This window comes from Megalobrama amblycephala, linkage group LG23 (assembly GCF_018812025.1).
Source record: "Megalobrama amblycephala isolate DHTTF-2021 linkage group LG23, ASM1881202v1, whole genome shotgun sequence".
Classification (NCBI taxonomy): domain Eukaryota; kingdom Metazoa; phylum Chordata; class Actinopteri; order Cypriniformes; family Xenocyprididae; genus Megalobrama; species Megalobrama amblycephala.
In genome coordinates, this window is record NC_063066.1 from 52,252 (window position 1) to 72,384 (window position 20,133).

Below are 20,133 nucleotides of genomic sequence, written 5' to 3' on the forward strand. Positions count from 1 at the left end.
AACACTGTCAAGCTTTCACCGTGTTCACCCTCATCACACTGTTTCCTCCAGCGAAAATGGAACGCAAAGACTTTAAAAAGTGTTATTTTCATTTGAATATTTAATTTTTTTAATTAAAACATATTATTGTGGATGTGGCATTAGATTAACATCATGCACAGAATTTTTTGTTGGTTTAACTTGAAGTAGCCTAACCAGGTTCTTAAAATTTTGAGTTCATTTAAACTAAAAATGTGAGTTGACTCAAAGAATTAGATTAGTTTATTCAACAGAAACTCAAAATGTTATGTTATCTGAAGAACATTTGTGAACCTTAGCTGATTTGACAAAAGATTTGTGAAATAATGAAAATATTTTCTACAGTGCAGCGGCAGACAGCACTGATTGACAGGCTTCTTTCAACTGCTTACACTCATTTTCAAAACTTTACACACAAATCCAAGAATTGCACACACAAAATGCAAAATGCCTGACATCTCTTGCAAAATGAAGCACTGCATTCAAAATATCACTAACACATCTCAAAAGCAAACATTTGTCTTTGCAAACACCTTTGCTATAATTTTCTATTTTTGGATATACACAGTTCATCAAAACATAAAGCTCTTGTTTCATGAGCTCCTGTGTACATTTCTGTACAAGACTGAAAATAACTGGCAGAGAGATGTTCAGTTTACGGTAAAGTAAGATTGAAACCAACCTTTTTTTTCTTTTTCTTTTTTACTGTAAGCATTTGTGGTTGTGAAAACACAGTAAGAAAGAAAAGAAATACATCAACCATGTGCAGTTGGACAGAAACATAGGTTGAGTTTGAAAAAGGAAATCAAGATTCTTCCTGTTAGATTTTTGTGTTACATACATGCATTTTGCAAAAAGTGTTTCATGAAATTGAGTCGAAGGCCGAGAATTAATGTATGCTTTCACAGATTTGGTGTGTGGTTTGAGTGTCAGGTTTCAGAAATGGTGTGACAAGTAAAGATTTTGTGTGTAAACAGTTGAAAAAAACTGTATTTTACGCAGTTATTTTGTTCTACTAAATAATGATCCAGCAGTCACATTTATAGCCTTGCCCTGCGTCTCAATCAGCTCCGTAGCTCCCTAGGTCGTGAATCAGTATATGGGTCATTCTACAGAAACGTCCACTTTTGGTATGACAAAATGTCTTAAAATGTATTTCTTTTTTTAACATTTAAACTTAGACCACATTATTATATTACACTTTGACTTTATGAATACACATAAATGACAGCTTAATGATTTTTTATTTTTTTTGTACATTTATTTAAAAACTGCATGTCCCCTCTTTTTGTCACTGGTGTTACCTTACTTCTCTGGCATTTTTAAACATTTTTATGAAATTATTTCTCATTTTTTTTCAGCACATGCAGTCAGAGTTACAGAATAATAATGATAATGCAAAAAATAAGGAGATTGTGTGTTATTTATTTTAATCAGGTTTGTTAAAAGTGTGATTGAATGATGTTAATTCAATTGCGCAACCATGTATTTGCTATAACAATAAAAATATTTGAAAAACAATAATAAACAAGTAATGATACAATCCTTTACATCTTAATTCTTGAGTGTAGCAGAATTCAATGAATGTAAAATTATTATCATGTCACATATGACATTTTATTTAATGTGACAGACAAAAAACAGTAACACCAGTGACACAATGAATCACCAGTGACGTATACATAGGACCAAAGATCCTTAATTTTTCAACTATAATTAAGTAGTTTGGACTAAATTTTTACATTTGGTGTACAATAAAAGACTGTCATTGACACTTAGTGAAAGCAGTCAGTAAAAGATTATAAACAACATTTTAAAACTGTCTGTAAAGTCCCTGCACTGAATTTAGCCAAATCCCCTTAATTTAGCCATATCTGACCAAAGGAGGATTAACAATGAGAAAGAAAAGTTAGAATCATGTAATCTTAGTGCTTTTTTTATGCAAAATAACTAAATGAATAGCTTTAAATAAAGTTTATCTAAAAACGGGTAACACCAGTGACGGTACCACCAGTGATATTTTCATAAAAAGGTAACACCAGTGACAGTAACACCAGTGACATTTTTCATGAAAAATGCATTTTACAAAATGGTTGCTGCAAGGAATCAATCCACATGTTGTAAATTATGATATATTCACTAAATCAAGTAATTTAATCCATTTGTATTCTAGTTTTTTAAAATTCCCTAGCAATAAAGTAGGTCACACCAGTGACTTCAACTAAAAGCTTCATATGAAAATATGATTTTATAATTAAAATATCTGATAACTGAAAAGAGATAGTGGACTTTCCATTGGCCTTTCTTCATTGATCTTCAGGAAATAGAAAGAAGGAAGTCAAGTGATGTCATCAGTGTGATTTTTTCTTTCAAAATAAGAGTGTTTTGTTAAAGGTAACACCAGTGACACAACACCAGGGGACAACTACATTCATTAAAAATGTTAGAATATTTATTTAGCATTTGGTTTTTTTATGTCATTTACATTATATATTTGATAGTTACGCATACATTATTGTATTTGAAATGGTAGAAAAACCTGTTTCTGAGCTCAAAATAAAGCACTTTCCCTCTGTACATGACTGTGGGGACGAGCACTTCTGTGGCGCTTGGAATTTTTATAATTAATTAAAAAACAAATATTGCCACATTGATGGCTCAACAAGGTTTCATTGTTCAAATAACATATTGTTTCATATTAAAATATAAAAAAATTGTAATCCTAAAGTGTTTTTTAAGTGTAATATTTCTGTAAAGTCTAGGGACAGAAAAGTGGACGTTTCTGTAGAATGACCCATATCATGAAAATGAATGTGGCTGATTCCCTGATCAGTGCCCTGACTACTGAACTAGGAAGCTGATTGAGACGCACCCTTAGAGTAAAGGGATTTGTGGTCTTGATGTTACTTTGAATTATAGAAATGAAAAATTGATAAATTCATGTTCTGTTATTTTTGTTTTTAATAGAAAACAAAAGGAATGGTTTAATATAGGGCAGATTAAACATATTGCCGATCTAGATAATTACAGTAATATAAGTATTGTCTATATTCTAAATTAATATTAATGAATATGATATGATTAGTTAAAATGATCTGAAATGAAGTCACTATAGCGATTAATAGGTAGTTGAACCTACTGTATGTATTGCTCCTGCCTACCCTACACATGTTTTTAATAAGCACTGAATAAAATAACAAAATTTATCCACACAAAGGCCAAACAGAGTAAATCAAGACGAGTGGAAAGGTAGGCCAAACAGAACTGAAAACCACGTGAGAAACACCAGACAAAGAACATGGGAAAACTGGGTTTAAATGCTCAACATAACAAGGACAGGTGAAGGTGATGAATTGTCATGGAAACGAGTGAGGGTAACTATGGAAACAAACAAGGTACAAACCAAACAGTAACTAAATACAGAAACAATAGGAACAGAATACACTTCAACTTAAAAGTCCTTTAACACAAGACAGGAATCATGACATTATTGAGGTCAGACTTTAACACACACAGATATAAATGTCTTACAAGATTGAATGCTTTTGATGTCAAAAATGAATTTATTCAGAATATCTGATGAGAGTTGAGAGAAGGGTTATTGAGTGTTATTCAGTGAACTGACACAACACATTCACTTAAAATTATGAAATGATATACACTCCATGAACAATCATGTGCTAAGAATATAACAGAAAACAGGCTGAAAGAGAAAATATCTGACAAAAATCAGTTAAAAAATAAATAGAAAACAAAATAAATTAATAAATGGCCCTGAGTTCTTTCTATTAATTTAATATTTTGAATGGCATAAAGCACAGCTGGCTGGAATCATCAATGTCTGGCTCTCTTTCAGTCAGTCAATATAAATGTAAGTAATTAACTGTGGATGTATTTAGCTAAAAGTGCATAAATGTGTACAATGCTGGAATATTCAGTTTCCAGTCAATATGTCTGTTATGATATGTAAATCTAATGCAGAATTGTTTTTGTTTTTTTTATGAATGACTTAAAAACAGTAAAGAAAAGCAACTTATCTCAGGAGAATGTTGTTTTTTTCATCACCAGCAGCGATCAGCCAATGCTGTGACAAATAGCAGAAGTAGGAGTATAAAAGCAGCAGAACGCTGTTCACTCCCCCACAGGAAACTACTGACATCAAGAAAAAACTGTCAGCGTGAGCTGACACAGAAACAGAAAGTACATCACTCGGGATACAATATATATATATATATATATATATATATATATATATATATATATATTTTTTTTTTTTTTTTTTTTTTTAATACAGGAAAAAAGTCAGAACTGTTTCAAAGAAGATGTGTTTCCATTAGTGAGTTGGACTGATAGATATTGAGAAACAGGGAGTTTATCTGATGAAACGTTGTCTGCTTTGGGTTGCGGTCACATGTTCATGGGTTGTAGTGTGTTTCTGCCAGACATTCATGCAGGGACCACATTCACTCAGTCAAGGTAAGATACTCTGTTATACTGTCCTTTACTGTGTGTGTATCAGACCATTATTATCTGTGGCAGACCTAAACCTAAACCTAAACTGGGCTGAACCTCAACTAGAGTAATGCTCACATGGCCTTCTGGTGTATGAATATGGTGGATTGACAAACGCAGGGGCATCATTTTTTACATGCTTTCAAAACTCAGTCAGACTAAACTCTGCCTGCTGATCTCATCTTTCACTTTTACACTCTTAAAAAAGAACACAGAAATATGAAAGTCAAGCTGAATCCAAAGACAGTCTGAAGTTCAATAATATGAATAATACTTCTACTACTGCTACTACTACTAATAATATACATCAACCAAAAGATTAGTTTAAATAATATTATTCAGTTGTCACAATGATCAGCTAATATAAAACTGGCTTATATAAATATGAATCTCAAATGCCCAGACTTCTGTTGAGGTTCTGGCTCTGCTTTGATTGTTCATCTAAAATTATTCTGTCCATTACTTTACAATGAACAGAGTCCAGGAAACTGATCGTTTTAGCAACATTTCCGCTGTGAATTTGCGTTTTGTTCTTTCTCAGTGTGACTTTTACCCTGTTAGCCTTTATGTCCATTCATATGGCCAGTTATTTCAACAGACTGTTTATAACAATATTATTTTAATACATTTTGTACCATCCCACCTATATCCAAAACCTATAAAAAATAAATAAAAACCCCCATATATTTACATATTCATCACAAATGCCATACTAATCAGCATATTTATATTTTATAGATAGATGGTTTTGTGTGTTTGTAGGATTTCAACATGTAATCATTTATGTAGTCTGAGAGAGTAACATCAATAATCAATAGCAGAAAATGATGAATTCTGTATTAATTATAAAACGCAGTCAAGTGGGATGATATGTTACTTTGAAACGAGTGCAGTAATACACGGAAATTCCCACACTTTCATCGTGAACCTTGTACACACACCACCCACAAACCAACACACACACTGTGACAAATTGCAAAAAGGAAAAAAAGGGTTTCCAGATTATCATACTGAATAATAATAAAATATTTTTTTTTAGCCACCTAAAAAAAACTTTGTGTTGCATTTGCCCTCAGGGGTGTTCGGTGTGAATCTAGTGAGTTTTGCCTATATGAAAACAGTATGAAAAACAACTCTCTCAGTTCTCCCTGAAAACACACAGACCTCAGTAGGTGCTCTGAATCAGGTGGTCAGGAATGCAAAATGTGTTTAGAAGGTACGTGACAGTTATCCATGAACCTGAGAAATGATGCAAATGTATTTTACTATCCACAACCAAATTCCATTCAACTTTTATCTTTATAATTCACAATGCATGTGAAATGAACTGTACAAATGGATTCATGTTTGTAAACACAAATGTTTTCTTTTGTCTGAGTGTATCATAATTTGTGTATGCAACAAGTAAGATGTGCGTTTGTGGATCAGGTGACGTGTTCATTCACTGACGCTTTTCTGAGTTCATCCTGTTTGATTCATTTGGCTTTGAATAATGAATAAGCTGCAATAACATTATTATAGTCTGCAAAATTCTGAATGACAAGAATGTGAAGCATTTTGTACAAATAGAGGCATGTTTGTGAATACAAATGTTATATTTTGTGTGAATGTATCACTTTTTGTACATGCAACATGTAATATGTGTGTTTGTGCATCAGGTGATACGCCTGCATTCATTCACATCTTTACTTAGTGTGTCCTGTTTGATCAGTTTTGATTTTAAGACTTTCTTCTGCTGTCTTACACGATCCTCACAGAACTGTGCCAAAGAAATTCAGCCAAACGCCAATGATTTTATTAATGATTTACACTGTTTTGGTGGTTTGACTCTTCTCATGTGGCTCAGAAATACTTTCACTATAGATCTGTTTAGCACCATAGCAAATTCAGTTAATATTATTAATATTTTGTCAAACTTACATCATAACATAAGACACAGAATAGATAAAGTTACTATTTGCCCAACAAATCGTTGACAAAAGCGTTCAGAAACCCCAACAGAGCTGTTTTGATCAGTACTTCATTCATTTGGGCTTCTTTATATCTCTGTAAGCATTAGCGGTTCAGCTGAAACTGAGGATGATACACAAATGATGATCATTTATTATTTCAGTAAGGCATCGGCGGATATAGAGGTCTCTCATGATTCAATCTTTATTCTGCTGCTTTTTTCAGCGATTCGGATTTCGGATTTCTATCGCTCATGTCAAGTCAATGATAACAACCGAACTCACACCTGTAAATGTTCAGGACTCACAGCTGCGTTTTCAGTTCACAGTCCTGCTGTGTGAACAGAGTATGCTAAAATTATAGTATTATATTATGTTTTATACTTATAAGTAATAGTTCTACTAATAAAACAATAAGGCAGATAACTGGCGACACCCTGTAGTGTGAGTTTCATCGCTTGCACAAGCAGTTTTATCACAACTCAGAGACCATATTTGACATAAAATAGTAGATGTCTAAAACACTTTGACACAAGTTTATTTTCAGTGAGAGAGAGAAGACAGAACAGTGTGAAGAGAAGTAAAACCACTGATCACAGTTCACACCCCAGTTCAGAACAGAATTCAGTCACCAGCAGCCGCAGACGAAAACACGATGCTTACAAGGAAGAAGGAAACAGAGTCTGCATATACGTAAATAATATTAGCACATATTCTCCACAAAGAAACAGGTAATTCACCACAAAACAAAAAAAGTTAGTAACAATAGTTGTGCTAGTCCTGAAAAACACAAATTATAAATACCTTGAATGAACACTTGTATTAAATCCTTTTAACAATTTATAACAGTCCTTTACGATTGTTGCTTGTCAGACTGTACGAACATGATCCTTGTGTCACACTGCGGGATCTCAGCTGTCATTTATGTCGGACTGTACGACAGTTAAAAACGACTACAGATTTTTGCCTAGGATTATAGGAATCTTTTAGGATTCTCAAAATTTGTCTCAGATGACCAAATCGAGGCCAAAATCTCACAGTGTGCACTCGCCTTTAATCAAATATCTTTAAGATAACTGGACTTAAGAAAAAGGAGTTAAAATCAAATGGGTTCTTCTTTAAAAGATACCTACAAAACAGAGTTTCCTGAAAACAACAGGATTTATGTAAATAAGACACTTCACAATACTTCTTAAGCATACGGTTCACTCATATTTCATTCAAATACTCTGACGAATGTCACTAATCATTCTGAGTGTCCATCAGACATCCGGGCAGACTTTTTGCCTACTGTTTTATGAGTGCGTTCAGTGAATTCAGACATACTTCTTTAGTCACATACTGTTTTTCACCTACTATTATAGTAGAGAAGTATGTGATTTCGGATACAACCTATATATCAAAATAAGACTACTTTCTACCTCAAATGATAAAACCCATAACACAGAGCTACAGTTCCTCACGACCACATTTAAGTGAGTTAATGTAACTCAAGGACACACGAACAACTCTGCAATTTTAGAGTGAACAGCATTAAACAAATCGACATATGATAGCTCTCGCTCAGTTCAAATCTATATGCATCCATAAATCACTATTAAAGCATGAATGAGCAAACAGTACCTGATAGTAAAGCATGCTTGTTTGAATGAATGGATGAGACGAGAGCACTACACTACTGTGTGGCGCAGGTCCTTCATCTCATCTGGATCCGGCCTGGATCCGGCTGACTACGGTAAACCTCGGGAAAAACAGAGAGACTAATATTATCGCCATTCTTCTTCTGATGCAGCGAGTTCATCAGGCGTTATGGGAAGTGTTCCCGGTTCTGGTAATTGACATGATTTGAATTATAGAAGTAGAGATAATGTGTTATGTGTATGCCAGGTTAAAGAGATGCGTTTTTAGTCTAGATTTAAACTGATCGCAATAGACTTGAAGGACTATAATGTATCAAGAGCTCGCTCAGCTAAACCATTTAGTGCTTTGTAAGTAATTAGCAAGATTTTAAAATCTATACGATGTTTAACAGGAAGCCAATGCAGTGACGACAGAACTGGGCTAATATGGTCATACTTCCTAGTTCTAGTAAGAACTCTAGCTGCTGCATTTTGTACGAGCTGTAGTTTATTTATCAAGCGGGAGGAACAACCACCCAGTAGAGCGTTACAGTAATCTAGCCTTGAGGTCATGAACGCATGAACTAACTGTTCTGCATTCTTCATTGAGAGCATATGTCGTATTTTGGTATATTTTTCAGATGGAAGAATGCAGTTTTACAGATGCTAGAAACATGGCCTTCAAATGAAAGATTGGTATCAAAGAGCACACCCAGGTTCCTAACTGACGACGAGGACTTAACAGAGCAGCCATCAAGTGTTAGACAGTATTCTAGATTATTACGTGAAGAAGTTTTTGGTCCAATAATTAGAATCTAATTATCGCGGCCTGTCCTACTCAAACCAATGAATTATTCTGAGCGTTAGCGTTTATAGTGCAGCTCTGGAGAAAACTGTGATGTCATCGTCCAGCTCAGCTCAGTTCAATAGTATCAATGCAGACAGATCAGTAATATTGTTGAATATTAAGTGTCCCCGACTAAGCAAGCCAGAGGCGACAGTGGCAAGAACCCAAACTCCGAAAGGTGAGAAAATGGAGAAAAAACACCTTGGGAGAAACCAGGTTCAGTCGTGGGCCAGTTAAACAGAGTTTAATAATAAGATACATTTGCAACTTTTGTGAAGTTCATGGATAACTGTGCATGTCTTTGTTAATAATTATGAGACTAACTTCATCCCATAGTTTTGCTTCTAATGTTAGACTATAGGAATGCTTTATTGTATGTAACTTAAGCCGTCTCTGCTGTCTTTCAGAACCGGACACATTGAAACTACAACTCTTGTGCGGAAGTAGCAATGTCAGAAGACTATTTCTGGGATTTTTTAAATAACCACATTTTGATAAGGTATTTTTGTGTTTACTGGATGCTGTTTTGGACTCTGAGAGGTTTCTAACAACGTGTGCCATCCCAAAACTACAGTGCAATGCCAAGCTGAACTCAATAAACTCTCAACATTCATAGAGTTCATTGGAAAACTCTCGGATTCCAGTTAAATGAGAGGAAGATGAGTGACAGCAACCTCTCCTGCAATACCACTGAGCTACAAGCAATACGAGATTATCAGCATCATATTTATGCAGTCTTCTACACAGTCATTCTAGTTCCTGGACTGATCGGCAATGTTCTCGCGCTCTGGGTTTTTTATGCCTACATAAAGGAGACAAAGAAGGCAGTGATATTCATGATCAACCTGGCCGTCGCTGACCTGCTGCAGGTGCTATCGCTTCCTCTGCGCGTCTACTACTATTTGAACAATTCATGGCCTTTCGGTAAGATCGCTTGCATGATCTGTTTCTATGTGAAATATGTCAATATGTATGCCAGCATCTTCTTCCTGGCCTGCATCAGTGTGAGACGCTGTCGACTCATCATCCAGCCGCTGCGCTACAGCAGCTCAAAGAGACGGCGGGACCGCAGCTGGTCTTTATTCGGGTGGTTAGTGGTGTGTTTGGGATGTCTGCCGTTCCCTCTTCTACGGAAAAACGCAGAAGAAGATAAAGATGCAAAATGCTGCTTCGCCGAGCTACCCATGAGAAAACTCAGCATGGAAGAGGGAATATCCCTTGTGACAGCTGCAGAAATCACCGGATTTCTTCTTCCGCTGGCTGTAGTGGTCACCTGCACGTGGTTGACCGCAGCGAGTCTGCGTGAGAAAACTTCCGTACCGCAGGACACGGGGGAAAAGCACAAGGCGCTCAAGATGGTGTTGAGTTGTGCTGGTGTATTCCTGGTCTGTTTTGTGCCCTATCACATAACTTTCCCTTTAGACTTCTTGGCCAAATCAGCTACCGTTAGTGATAAATTTAGGTTTGCAGTCCTCCATGTTCATCCAATTACCTTGTGTCTAGCGAGTCTGAACTGCTGTCTGGATCCAGTGATGTACTACTTTACCACCGATGAGTTTAAGCGTCGCCTGTCCAGGCCAGAATTGCAAGAAAGTTTGCAGTTACAAATCAGAGGTTCTTGCTCCACAAACTGTGATGTCTGAGGCCTCGAGTACAGACAGAGACTGCACAGGGACGTCGCTTTTAAGCCATAAAAAAACAACAACTTTCTGAATGTACAGTCGATGAACTCCAAACATATTTGTTGAGAAATGTGTTTTCAGACTGCAGAATATTTTTGAAACTCAGCTGTGTATTGATATGATTTGTTGTGATATGAGACCATTTCTCAAATAAACCTTGTTCTGCTCTTAAAGTTCAGGGAATGGGCAAAAAAAAAAAAAAAAAAAAAAAAAAAACACTCAGTGATCATATTTTTGTAGAAACTGATCTTTTTTTTTCAGTATTCTTTGATAAATAGAAAGTTCAAAAGAACATAATTTATTTGAAATATATTTGTGTAACAATGTAAAAGTCTTAAAGGGTTAGTTTACCCAAAAATGTAAATTCTGTCATTAATTACCCTCATGTCGTAACACAAATTAAGATATTTTTGATGAAATCCGAGAGGTATATGCATTAAGGTTGAACCACTGCAGTCACATGACTGTTTTAACGATGTCTTTAGTTCCTTTCTGGACCTTGAAAGTGTTGATTATATTGCTGTCTATGGACGAGTCATAAACCTCTTGGATTTCATCAAAAATATCTTAATGTTCTGAAGATGAATGAAGGTCTTACGGGTGTGGAACAGGAATTAATGACAGAACTTTCATTTTTGGGTGAACTAACCCTTTAAATATTACTTCTGATCCATTTAATGCATTCTTTCTGAATAAAAGTATAACTTTCAAATATTTTTTACTGAATGTATTTAAAAACTGTAATAAACTAACAATCAAGGTGCTATATTGTTAAGAAACAAATGTTAAGACACAATTTAAGATTGTTTTTAACCTTGCTTCAGATACACTTAATTTCCTATGACATACAGGTTTTCTCCGCTATCTAAAACTATCCACTTTTCCATCAGAGTACGCCGGATTACATCTGAACCGTTTTATTTATAGCACTTTTAAAATCAACCAAAGTGTTACCCAAAGCAATTCACAGTTATAAAACTTTGAAAGCAGTAAAATGAAAAGTCACATACACACACAGTAACATCCTCTCAGTTCTGACGGTCACAGTAACGTCTGGAACACACGGACATGTTCCCGAGGGAGTTTAGAGCCTCTACAATTCATTTAAAGATGACAAAACTCAAAAATCATCAGCCTAGCTCATTTCAGTGATGATGTTTCAGATTATTTAAAGCAGCTTCACTTTATTAAACAGGAAAATAACAGCTTTAATGCTGAAAAAAAATATGTTTTTATTAAATCATCCCATTTCAGCTATAAGCGGATCGACAGAAGACAGTGTCGTTACTCGGATCAGTTCAATGATAGTGTAGATGCTGCGAAGTTCATAGTTTTGTCTGACTTCACGTTTTCTACTGAGTCTCTCGCTCAAACATTGATGTTTAAAATATTTAATAGTAATATGATATATAAATAATCTCTAAAGTATAAACAGTGAACTCTGTCATCATTGCTTCATGGCCTGCTCCTGCTCTTCCCTGGCCGACAGAAAACAGTCATTACATTTTTGGGTATCAGACAAAACGGGATATCTTCTGGCAGGATCCGGCGTCTGGGGTTCGATCACATCTGATATTTCTGACATGGAGAGCTGATCTAACATGACATTTCCTGCAAAATCCAACCTGAAAAACCTTCTTTACTGCTACTTTAAATATTAGAATGACTGTGAGAAGAAACTTTTCATGTCAATAAGAGAGATAACATTTATTTTTATAGATAAATGCGGTAAACTGTGTTTCTTGTCCACACACTGACAAACAAGAATCAGTTTAACACAATTAAGCACAAATCATAAACAGTTTATAAAAATGAATTCAGTACAAATAATACAATTTACCAAATATTAGAAAAGACAAAACAGATTGGGAAGAACCTCATAAGGGATTTTCATCAAGAGTGTTTTTCTCACTGCTGACACAAATATTATCTTTTACACATGGACATGTTAAACAATTTGATCTAAATAATCTATCAGTCTTGAATTTTGAGAATACTTCTCTTCTCTGTGTCATTCATTTCCTTTAAAATTAGAGACACATTGTACCGAAGCTCCTGGAATTTGACAACTGGAACCTAGAAAAGAGAGAGAGAAAGAAATGAATAAATCTCTCTCTCTCTCCGTCTCTCACACGCACACACACACACACACACACACACACACAAGTTTGTTTTTGTGAAATGTGAGGACATTCCATAGGCGTAATAGTTTTTATACTGTACAAACCGTATTTTATTCATTATATTTTTATCGAGACAGGAATAAAAATGACCTTGCGGACAATCTGGTTAGTTGTAAAACTTTTTGCATGATTTTAGCCGTTGATACTAGCCCACCTTCTAGCTAGCAAAAGTCGGCCGGCATAACCGAGTTAAATTGCCGCTACAGGTTTCCAACTGACGAGATTGTGTTTATTCAGAGGATCTGTGCAGAAAGAGATGAAAGCCCCTCCTATGACGCGAATTCGCGTCTGAACACACTTTGTTTAGACGCACAAATTGAGCGAATTTTACGCGCGTCTGAAGCATCTGACTTCAAAATGTTCAAGCGTCCAACTAGACGCGTCTGGAGCGAATTTGACGCCCCAGACGCGTTCGGTGTGAACGCAGCATTAGAGAGCAGAAATGGAGCAGTATCAACTATATTTATTTTTGCATTTATTTTGGGAGTATTTGTATGCTTAACCTTTTGTTCTGCATTTTTAGCAAGACAATACAGTTTACAGAAAATAAGCAGACCTAATAAAGTACTCTTTGTTATTCGTCAGAAAATGATTTTTTTTTACAGCACTTTTCAATAAAATGCAGCTGCTAACATTCGTAGGCTTCTGTTTTTGATACATCTGTAAATATCAGATAAATTAATAATGAAATGGTGTGACTACAGTGTACTACGAAACAATGTAATCAATCAGTATAAGAACCATTACCTCAAATCGATACAAATGTCCATCTGAGAGTTTCATCTGCATGAGAATGGAGGGCTGCAACGCTCGAGCCTGTGAGCTGAACCACACAAACATGAATATCAATCATGTGATGCTCACATTAAACATACGCTAGCTGATACAACAGCTGCACAATTCATTTAAAAAAATAAAATCCATATAAAAGCTTTTCACTTTCCTTTTCATTGTTAATTACAGCATTTTATTTAGATATAGCTCCTGTGGCTTCAGAGGTTTGTGTGTGTTTTCAGGGTTCCCGCTCTCTCTTCAACACCTGATTCAAGGACTGAACCGTCGAAGATCGATCGCTCGCTCCGGTCTGCCTCGTTTCCGTCTGTAAGCTCTGTATAGCTTTTGTTTTGAATCTCTATTTACCATCATTCCATATATCAGATATGGTCTAATATTGTCTAAATCATATTAATCTGACAATGCTAGCTTTAACGCTCAGGGGTCAGCGGTCACGCCGCCGATACCACCTCGGTATTTTTCTTACCAGTGCGAAAGAGACTAAAAATACTCCAGCAATTTAGGACATGCAAATAAGAGTTATATATTATTAAAAACTCTGGAATGTCTTCTTTTATTTGTGTACACACAGTAAACATTTTTTGCTTTTTGCAATATAAACAAAACTAACATGATGTGTCGTCTCGCTCTGAATGAAGTCCAATCTGACAGTCCACAAAAATTAACTAACTTAGTGAATACAAATGACACAAAAATGAGATTTATGTCTGAAGAAACGTGGAAATGTCAGGTTTTAAATCGTGTAAGTCAAATTGAAAACTAATATTCTCGGTTTATTTAATCCGTTTGAAAAGAGAGAGATCGCGGGTCATCTCATTATCCGCTAATGTGGCCACGGAGAGCGCGCTATTCAGATGCAAATTCTGAGGCGATCAAGCTTAGATTCACGGACATCATTTTGAGACGCAGTGAGGAATAATTCTGGAAGAGCACTTTCAATTTCACTTCGATCGAGGATCAACTTGATCAAGCTGATGACTGTGAATGGTAAATTTTATTCTCAAGTTCTTTATTCTAATCATGATACAGTGTTCAATGTAAGGAATATAATTGGCGACTATGATTGTTGTCATAATTGCACAGCCCTAACGGATACATACAGTACAAACTGTCCACAAATCACAAGTTCCTTTAACTGCAAATGAAGTACTGCTCATTTTACAAAATATTATGGAATTTTTGTATATAGAAGACCAAGAAATGTGTGACGAGCGTCGGGCACAACACCGTATGTCTTTAAATTCTTTTGAAGACATTTCAGTTCTGCAGATGTCTATGAAATAATCATTACTTCTGTACCTTGTTGAAATGGCAACATCAACTCTCCATTTAAACTCTTCCAACTTTGCCAGACTCGGCCCTTGATGTCTATCACTAACGTTCATGGAAGTTTGCCTGGAAGAGAATCCAGTAATTAAAGAACTTGTCAGGATAATACAGTCATTCTGAGGGAAGACGGAAAGTTTGTTCAAATCTCACCTGTTTCCAAAGACAACACTGGAGACGTCTGCAAGGAACTCTTCAGGAATCCTGTTGATAGACAGCATCTATAAATACAACTGCACACAAATCACTGCAAACATATCAATACGGAAAAATATTATGACTATTTATTTGAATTTCACGAGCATACTAATAATTACTCTTAAAAAAAAAATACAATAATTGAACTTTATAAGACATTTCTTACCGAAGAGCTCTGAGATCCTCATTAAAAACCTGAAATAGAGAGAATTCAAAATCATTGAGCAAATTCACGCGTTTATTTTAGATTCGTGCATTTATATAATCCGTCTTAATATAATAAACCTGCTGCTATTAATCAAACAACCAAAGAAACGAGGGAATCGCTCACTGTTCTTGACCGAACAACATTTGAAGCTTAACAAAAAACAAAGAAAACCCTGTTCATTTCATTTATTTTTGTTATATTGTATTTGCTCTATTATTTGTTATTTGCATCTTTGTTCTTACTTTGAATAACAAAGATAGTTTTCAAGAATTGTTTTATAATCGAATCATCAGGGTCATTAATTGTAGCGATTCCGATTCTGCTTCTTTCAGATTCCAGTAAAAACATTTATTCTGTCTTATTCTTGTATCTTGTGTTTGTTGCAGCTGATGTCCATGAACGAAAATCAGCAGTTTCCTATGCTTTTGACAAAACTGCCATTGCAAAAACAACTGGACTAATATAAATTTCAAACATTATTAAAGGTAAACCGTAATAACATAAGAACAAATAACAAAATGGCAACAACAAATAAATAAAACTGAACAAAGTTCAGGTTCAGAAACTGTAATCAAATGTGAAATAACACTGCAGTGACAGTTTAGTGTGTACTTGAGTCTTCCTGCGCTCCAACACACGAGAGCTAACTATAGTATCGCACACTCTATGTGTGTGTGTGTGTGTGTGTGTGCGTGTGTGTGTGTGTGCGTGTGTGTGCCGAATTGAGTTCTCTTTCGTGTCTTCTTGCTCTTGAAAATGGATTGAAATCACATTATAATGCGTGCACAAGAATTAGCACGTGGAAGAATCATAAGAGTGAAAATTCACACCTACTACAGTAAGTTTTATTGCATGAAATGATCACAATGAATGAGTTCCTGTCACACTTTGTAGATTCACACATTTGTAAAGCACTGCGGCTTTGCTGTTGCAGAATCAGTGAAGACAAACGATCAGTAAACACAGAAAGGCAGAGACAGACACACATGGTGTTAAAAGCAAACCTCTTGTCTTAAAGCAGGCAGACACAGAGCTTCCTTCAGAAGAGCATATAGTCCCGCCATCACATGGTTCAAGCTCTCCTCCGAGACGAACCCGCTCTCTGAAATCTCCCTCACGGCCTCACAGCAGTCCTGACCATCAACGGCGTCCACCACAGCTGTGACAGAACAGAGTAATGAACCGTGTTGCATTTCCTGTCAAAATTACAGAGTTTAGCCTTTAAAAACCAGCAGAAGACGCTGCCGGATCCTCCAGTAGTGGGCGGAACTAAAGCGCAAGCGACGATCTCATTGGCTATTACTGTCCCTGTTTTGATTTCAAATCAGTTGAGTGAAACCAAACAACGTGATTAATATTCATTAATCTGGCGAATAAACTATAAAATGTATTTTTTTCTATTGCCAAGGTGTGTGTAGAGGTCAGTCAGTCTACTAAAACTAATGCTTTAATAATATCACTGGCAAATATTTAACACCTAATTTATGTAAGACGCCGATATTGATCTTTCATCAGGCTCTTAATGAACACGAACTAATTAAAATTCATAACTAAATATTTAAAGAGAAAACTTCGTCCTTAATCAGGCGTTAAAGCTCTTTGGTTAAGTTATCCTTGTATCTTTACATATTTCATTAAAGTTTAACAATGACCACAGAATACTGAGTTTCATCATCAAATCGTGTTAATCAGGTAACCACGCCCTCCTCATTATCATAGTTATGATTTCCAAAATAATAACACTAACGATAATAATAATAATAAACTACAGAGTTTGTAATGAAAAACATCCTGAACACATGCAGAAACTATGAAACAACCTCTATATAAAAAAGAAGAAAACAACTAAAATGACAAATATTCTCCAACATAGGCTATAATAAGATTCATATTTTCATGAAATTTACTGCTGCTAAAACACCATATTTCTGCAGTTACTGCACGCAGAGCTGGACTCTTTGTTTCTGCACAATCATTTGCAGAACATTTCATTTGATATTCAACAGTGCTTTGATCTGCATTGACACTATTCTGCTGTGCAGCCCAAATAATGTACCAGTTATCACTGTAAAGCTGCTTTGACACAATCTGCATTGTAAAAAGCGCTATATAAATAAAGGTGACTTGACTTGACTATGTTTTTAAATTGCGGTTCAGATGATCGGTATAATATTTATAAAGATAAAGAAAGTTTCTCGCGAGTATGATCACGTGCCGCAGGACAGTCTCCTCACACTAATGAACTGTAACATATAACATTATAAATGTATGAGCTGCAGTGAAATCAGCAGCTGAGAGCAGGAGGGTGTTTCGGGACAGATAATGAAGCTCACCTCGGAGAATCTGTGTGAAAGTGTCTCTCTTCAGGTTCTTCAGGTGTTTCCACAGCAGCTCCACCTCAGCAGGAACTCTTCCTCCAAACACACTCACAGATTCACTCATCTTCACTCCTCTTCCTCGAGACCTTCCTGTTCTTCTCGTGTGTTTATTGGCGGCGGTAAACACTGTTAGCTGCATTCCGCCACCTGCTGTTATGGAGGACGATAGTAGTCAAAATAAAATGTTGCCATATTGTCGCCATAAAGGTTTTAAAATAGGTTAGTGTCACTAATTAAACTAGTATATACAGTTAATTTTCCACCTCTTGGATGTCTGCATCTCAAGAGATTGTAGAATTCAAGCGACAAATGATGTTTTATAAACAAAGTTTGGGAGAAACACATTCAAACGGTCTTTCTAATCAGCTCGAGAGGAGGAATATACACACAGACGAGAGCGACTCGCCTATAGTTACTTCGACAGTTTTCTGCATCCCTCCGCTAACCCGCTCCTCACTCTCGGCTGGGGATACGAGGATAACTTTGGGTTTGGGCTAAATTCCAAGCTTGGAGCCCTCAATCCCCTTGGACAGCACATCAAATACACTTTTATATATATATATATATATATATATATATATATATATATATATATATATATTTTTTTTTTTTTTTTTTTTTTTTTTTTTTACTCTATTCAATCATTTGTAAGTGTGAACTCATGAAAACCATTGCCACAGGTAATCAGACAATATTTATTTATTTGTTAAAGATTTATTTTTGGCATCTCAAAATCTATATTCAAATCTATAAATCAAAATGTATTGCATTTATGAAGAAAAAGTTGAGCACCCAAGGCTCTGTCGCTATTGCCTCAATGGTGTTCAGTGTCTTTGGGTGGATTAGGAGTGTTTGTGATTTGGTCTTAGTGACTCAGGTGTCCTCTTGACTACTCCTAATGTTTCACAGATTTAGGAGCTAGTTTTAGCGCTACTTTTAGCCCAGGGGCCGTATTCACAAAACATCTTAAGGCTAAAAGTAGCTCCTAACTTGCCGATTTAAGAGAAACTCTTAAAAATAATGGGCATGTCAGTCCTAATTTTAGGACTCCTAAAATTTTGCTCTAAGAGTATTTCACAAAGCATTTTAGCACTAAAACTAGCTCCTAAATCTGTGCTGAGACCAACTTAGTAAAGGTTTGTCTCAGCAGCTTTGTGAATAGGTTTTAAGTAGTGATGGCCGCCTGACACCGATGCTCCGACACAAGCTTCGAACTCGAAGCAGCATTTTTCTTGAACTACTGCTTCGGAGCTTGCTTTGGTGCGGAAAAACACACGTGACCGATGACGTCCGAAGCAGCAACTGCTTCGGTTCTCTGAGTGAATCACGTGACTGGTTCAGACCAGTCGATACTGCTTCGCATCGCGAGAGGCTTCATGACGCGATTTTTTGTTGCACGCACGCTTCAGCAGCTTTTTAGGCGCGTAATAGGACTATATAGACACCCAAAATGATGCACAAGATGTGGGTTTGTTGTATTAGGAGTTTGCATAGTTGTTATTATCACTGCATTGTTTGATCATCATCATGGAGCCAGCTAGGAAGAGAACCTGTTCTCCAATGTGGGAACATTTTTATCTGATCAGTCCTAATAAGGTGCTTTATTATACCTTGGTTATCCTACTGCACCTGGCTTATTTATTTGTGGCTGGTTTATTTACATCATTCACACAAACCCTAGTTACACTCATACAGACATTATATTGCTATCTACAATTTCACCACTAGATGTCACTGAAACGAAGCTTTGAATGAATGAACTCATTTTCAAAACAATTGATGAAGTGGTTCAATACTGATTCATTGCTTCATTTGGACATCACTAGTTTTAAGAGAAAACTCTTAGCTAAGAACTTTTACTGCTATTTAGGAGAACTCTTAGTGGTAAGATCAAATGTTTTGTGAATACAGCCCCTGACCTGTTGTCTGCTCTTCAGGGCTGTATTTGGGAAAAAAGATTTGGTTGTCATTTGGCAGCAATCACTCAGCAGGGGTCGCTATTCTACTAGATAAATTTACGAGCAAATACAAAATTTTTAAAGTTTGCTTTTGGCACTCAGAGAGGTGTGTTGTGTTCAGTTGTTTTGATAGAGAGAAATAATACAGTTTCAGTGTTATTCGTTCTTGATGAAAAACACGATACATTTCTAGTTTCAACATTATTTGTTCTTCAGATATTCCTCTTTAAAAGAAAAAAAAAAAATTATCATCTATATGCAAAGTGACCCACATTTGCTTTTTGACCACTGAAAATGTGTACAATTGACCAATTTACTCATGGAGCCACATTAAGATCTCCATATCTCTGGATCTGAACCATCCAGGGCCTTTAAAATGAAGAAACCAAAAGAAAAGTTTGTTCAGAACCAGAATCTAAGAGGATATTAAGATATCTTTAATACTTCTTGAGTTACAGGC

General features: G+C 35.9%; 2 protein-coding genes across 5 annotated transcripts; one reads left to right on the forward strand and one right to left on the reverse strand.

The window, feature by feature from the left end:
- The first annotated feature begins 4,160 nt into the window (after nucleotides 1–4,160).
- Nucleotides 4,161–10,911, forward strand: gpr174 (G protein-coupled receptor 174). Of its 3 annotated transcripts, none has more exons than XM_048176971.1 (3): nucleotides 4,161–4,494; nucleotides 5,607–5,746; nucleotides 9,353–10,911. In XM_048176971.1, the coding sequence occupies exon 3, from the start codon at nucleotides 9,605–9,607 to the stop codon at nucleotides 10,586–10,588; it is 984 nt and encodes a 327-aa protein (XP_048032928.1). In that variant the 5' UTR covers nucleotides 4,161–4,494; nucleotides 5,607–5,746; nucleotides 9,353–9,604; the 3' UTR covers nucleotides 10,589–10,911. The 3 variants fall into 3 exon arrangements, with proteins under 3 accessions (XP_048032928.1, XP_048032927.1, XP_048032926.1); XM_048176970.1 differs by having other exon boundaries at nucleotides 5,607–5,698; XM_048176969.1 differs by lacking the exon at nucleotides 5,607–5,746.
- Nucleotides 10,912–12,307: 1,396 nt separating this feature from the next.
- On the reverse strand, nucleotides 12,308–17,869 carry commd5 (COMM domain containing 5). 2 transcript variants are annotated; one of them, XM_048176825.1, is made up of 7 exons: nucleotides 17,671–17,869; nucleotides 16,342–16,496; nucleotides 15,296–15,324; nucleotides 15,085–15,135; nucleotides 14,905–15,000; nucleotides 13,558–13,633; nucleotides 12,308–12,703 (listed from the first exon to the last, which is right to left on the reverse strand). In XM_048176825.1, exons 1-7 carry the CDS (start codon nucleotides 17,852–17,854, stop codon nucleotides 12,602–12,604), a joined length of 693 nt encoding a protein of 230 aa, XP_048032782.1. In that variant the 5' UTR covers nucleotides 17,855–17,869; the 3' UTR covers nucleotides 12,308–12,601. The 2 variants fall into 2 exon arrangements, with proteins under 2 accessions (XP_048032782.1, XP_048032783.1); XM_048176826.1 differs by lacking the exons at nucleotides 12,308–12,703; nucleotides 13,558–13,633 and adding an exon at nucleotides 13,714–14,451 and having other exon boundaries at nucleotides 14,860–15,000.
- Nucleotides 17,870–20,133: the final 2,264 nt, after the last annotated feature.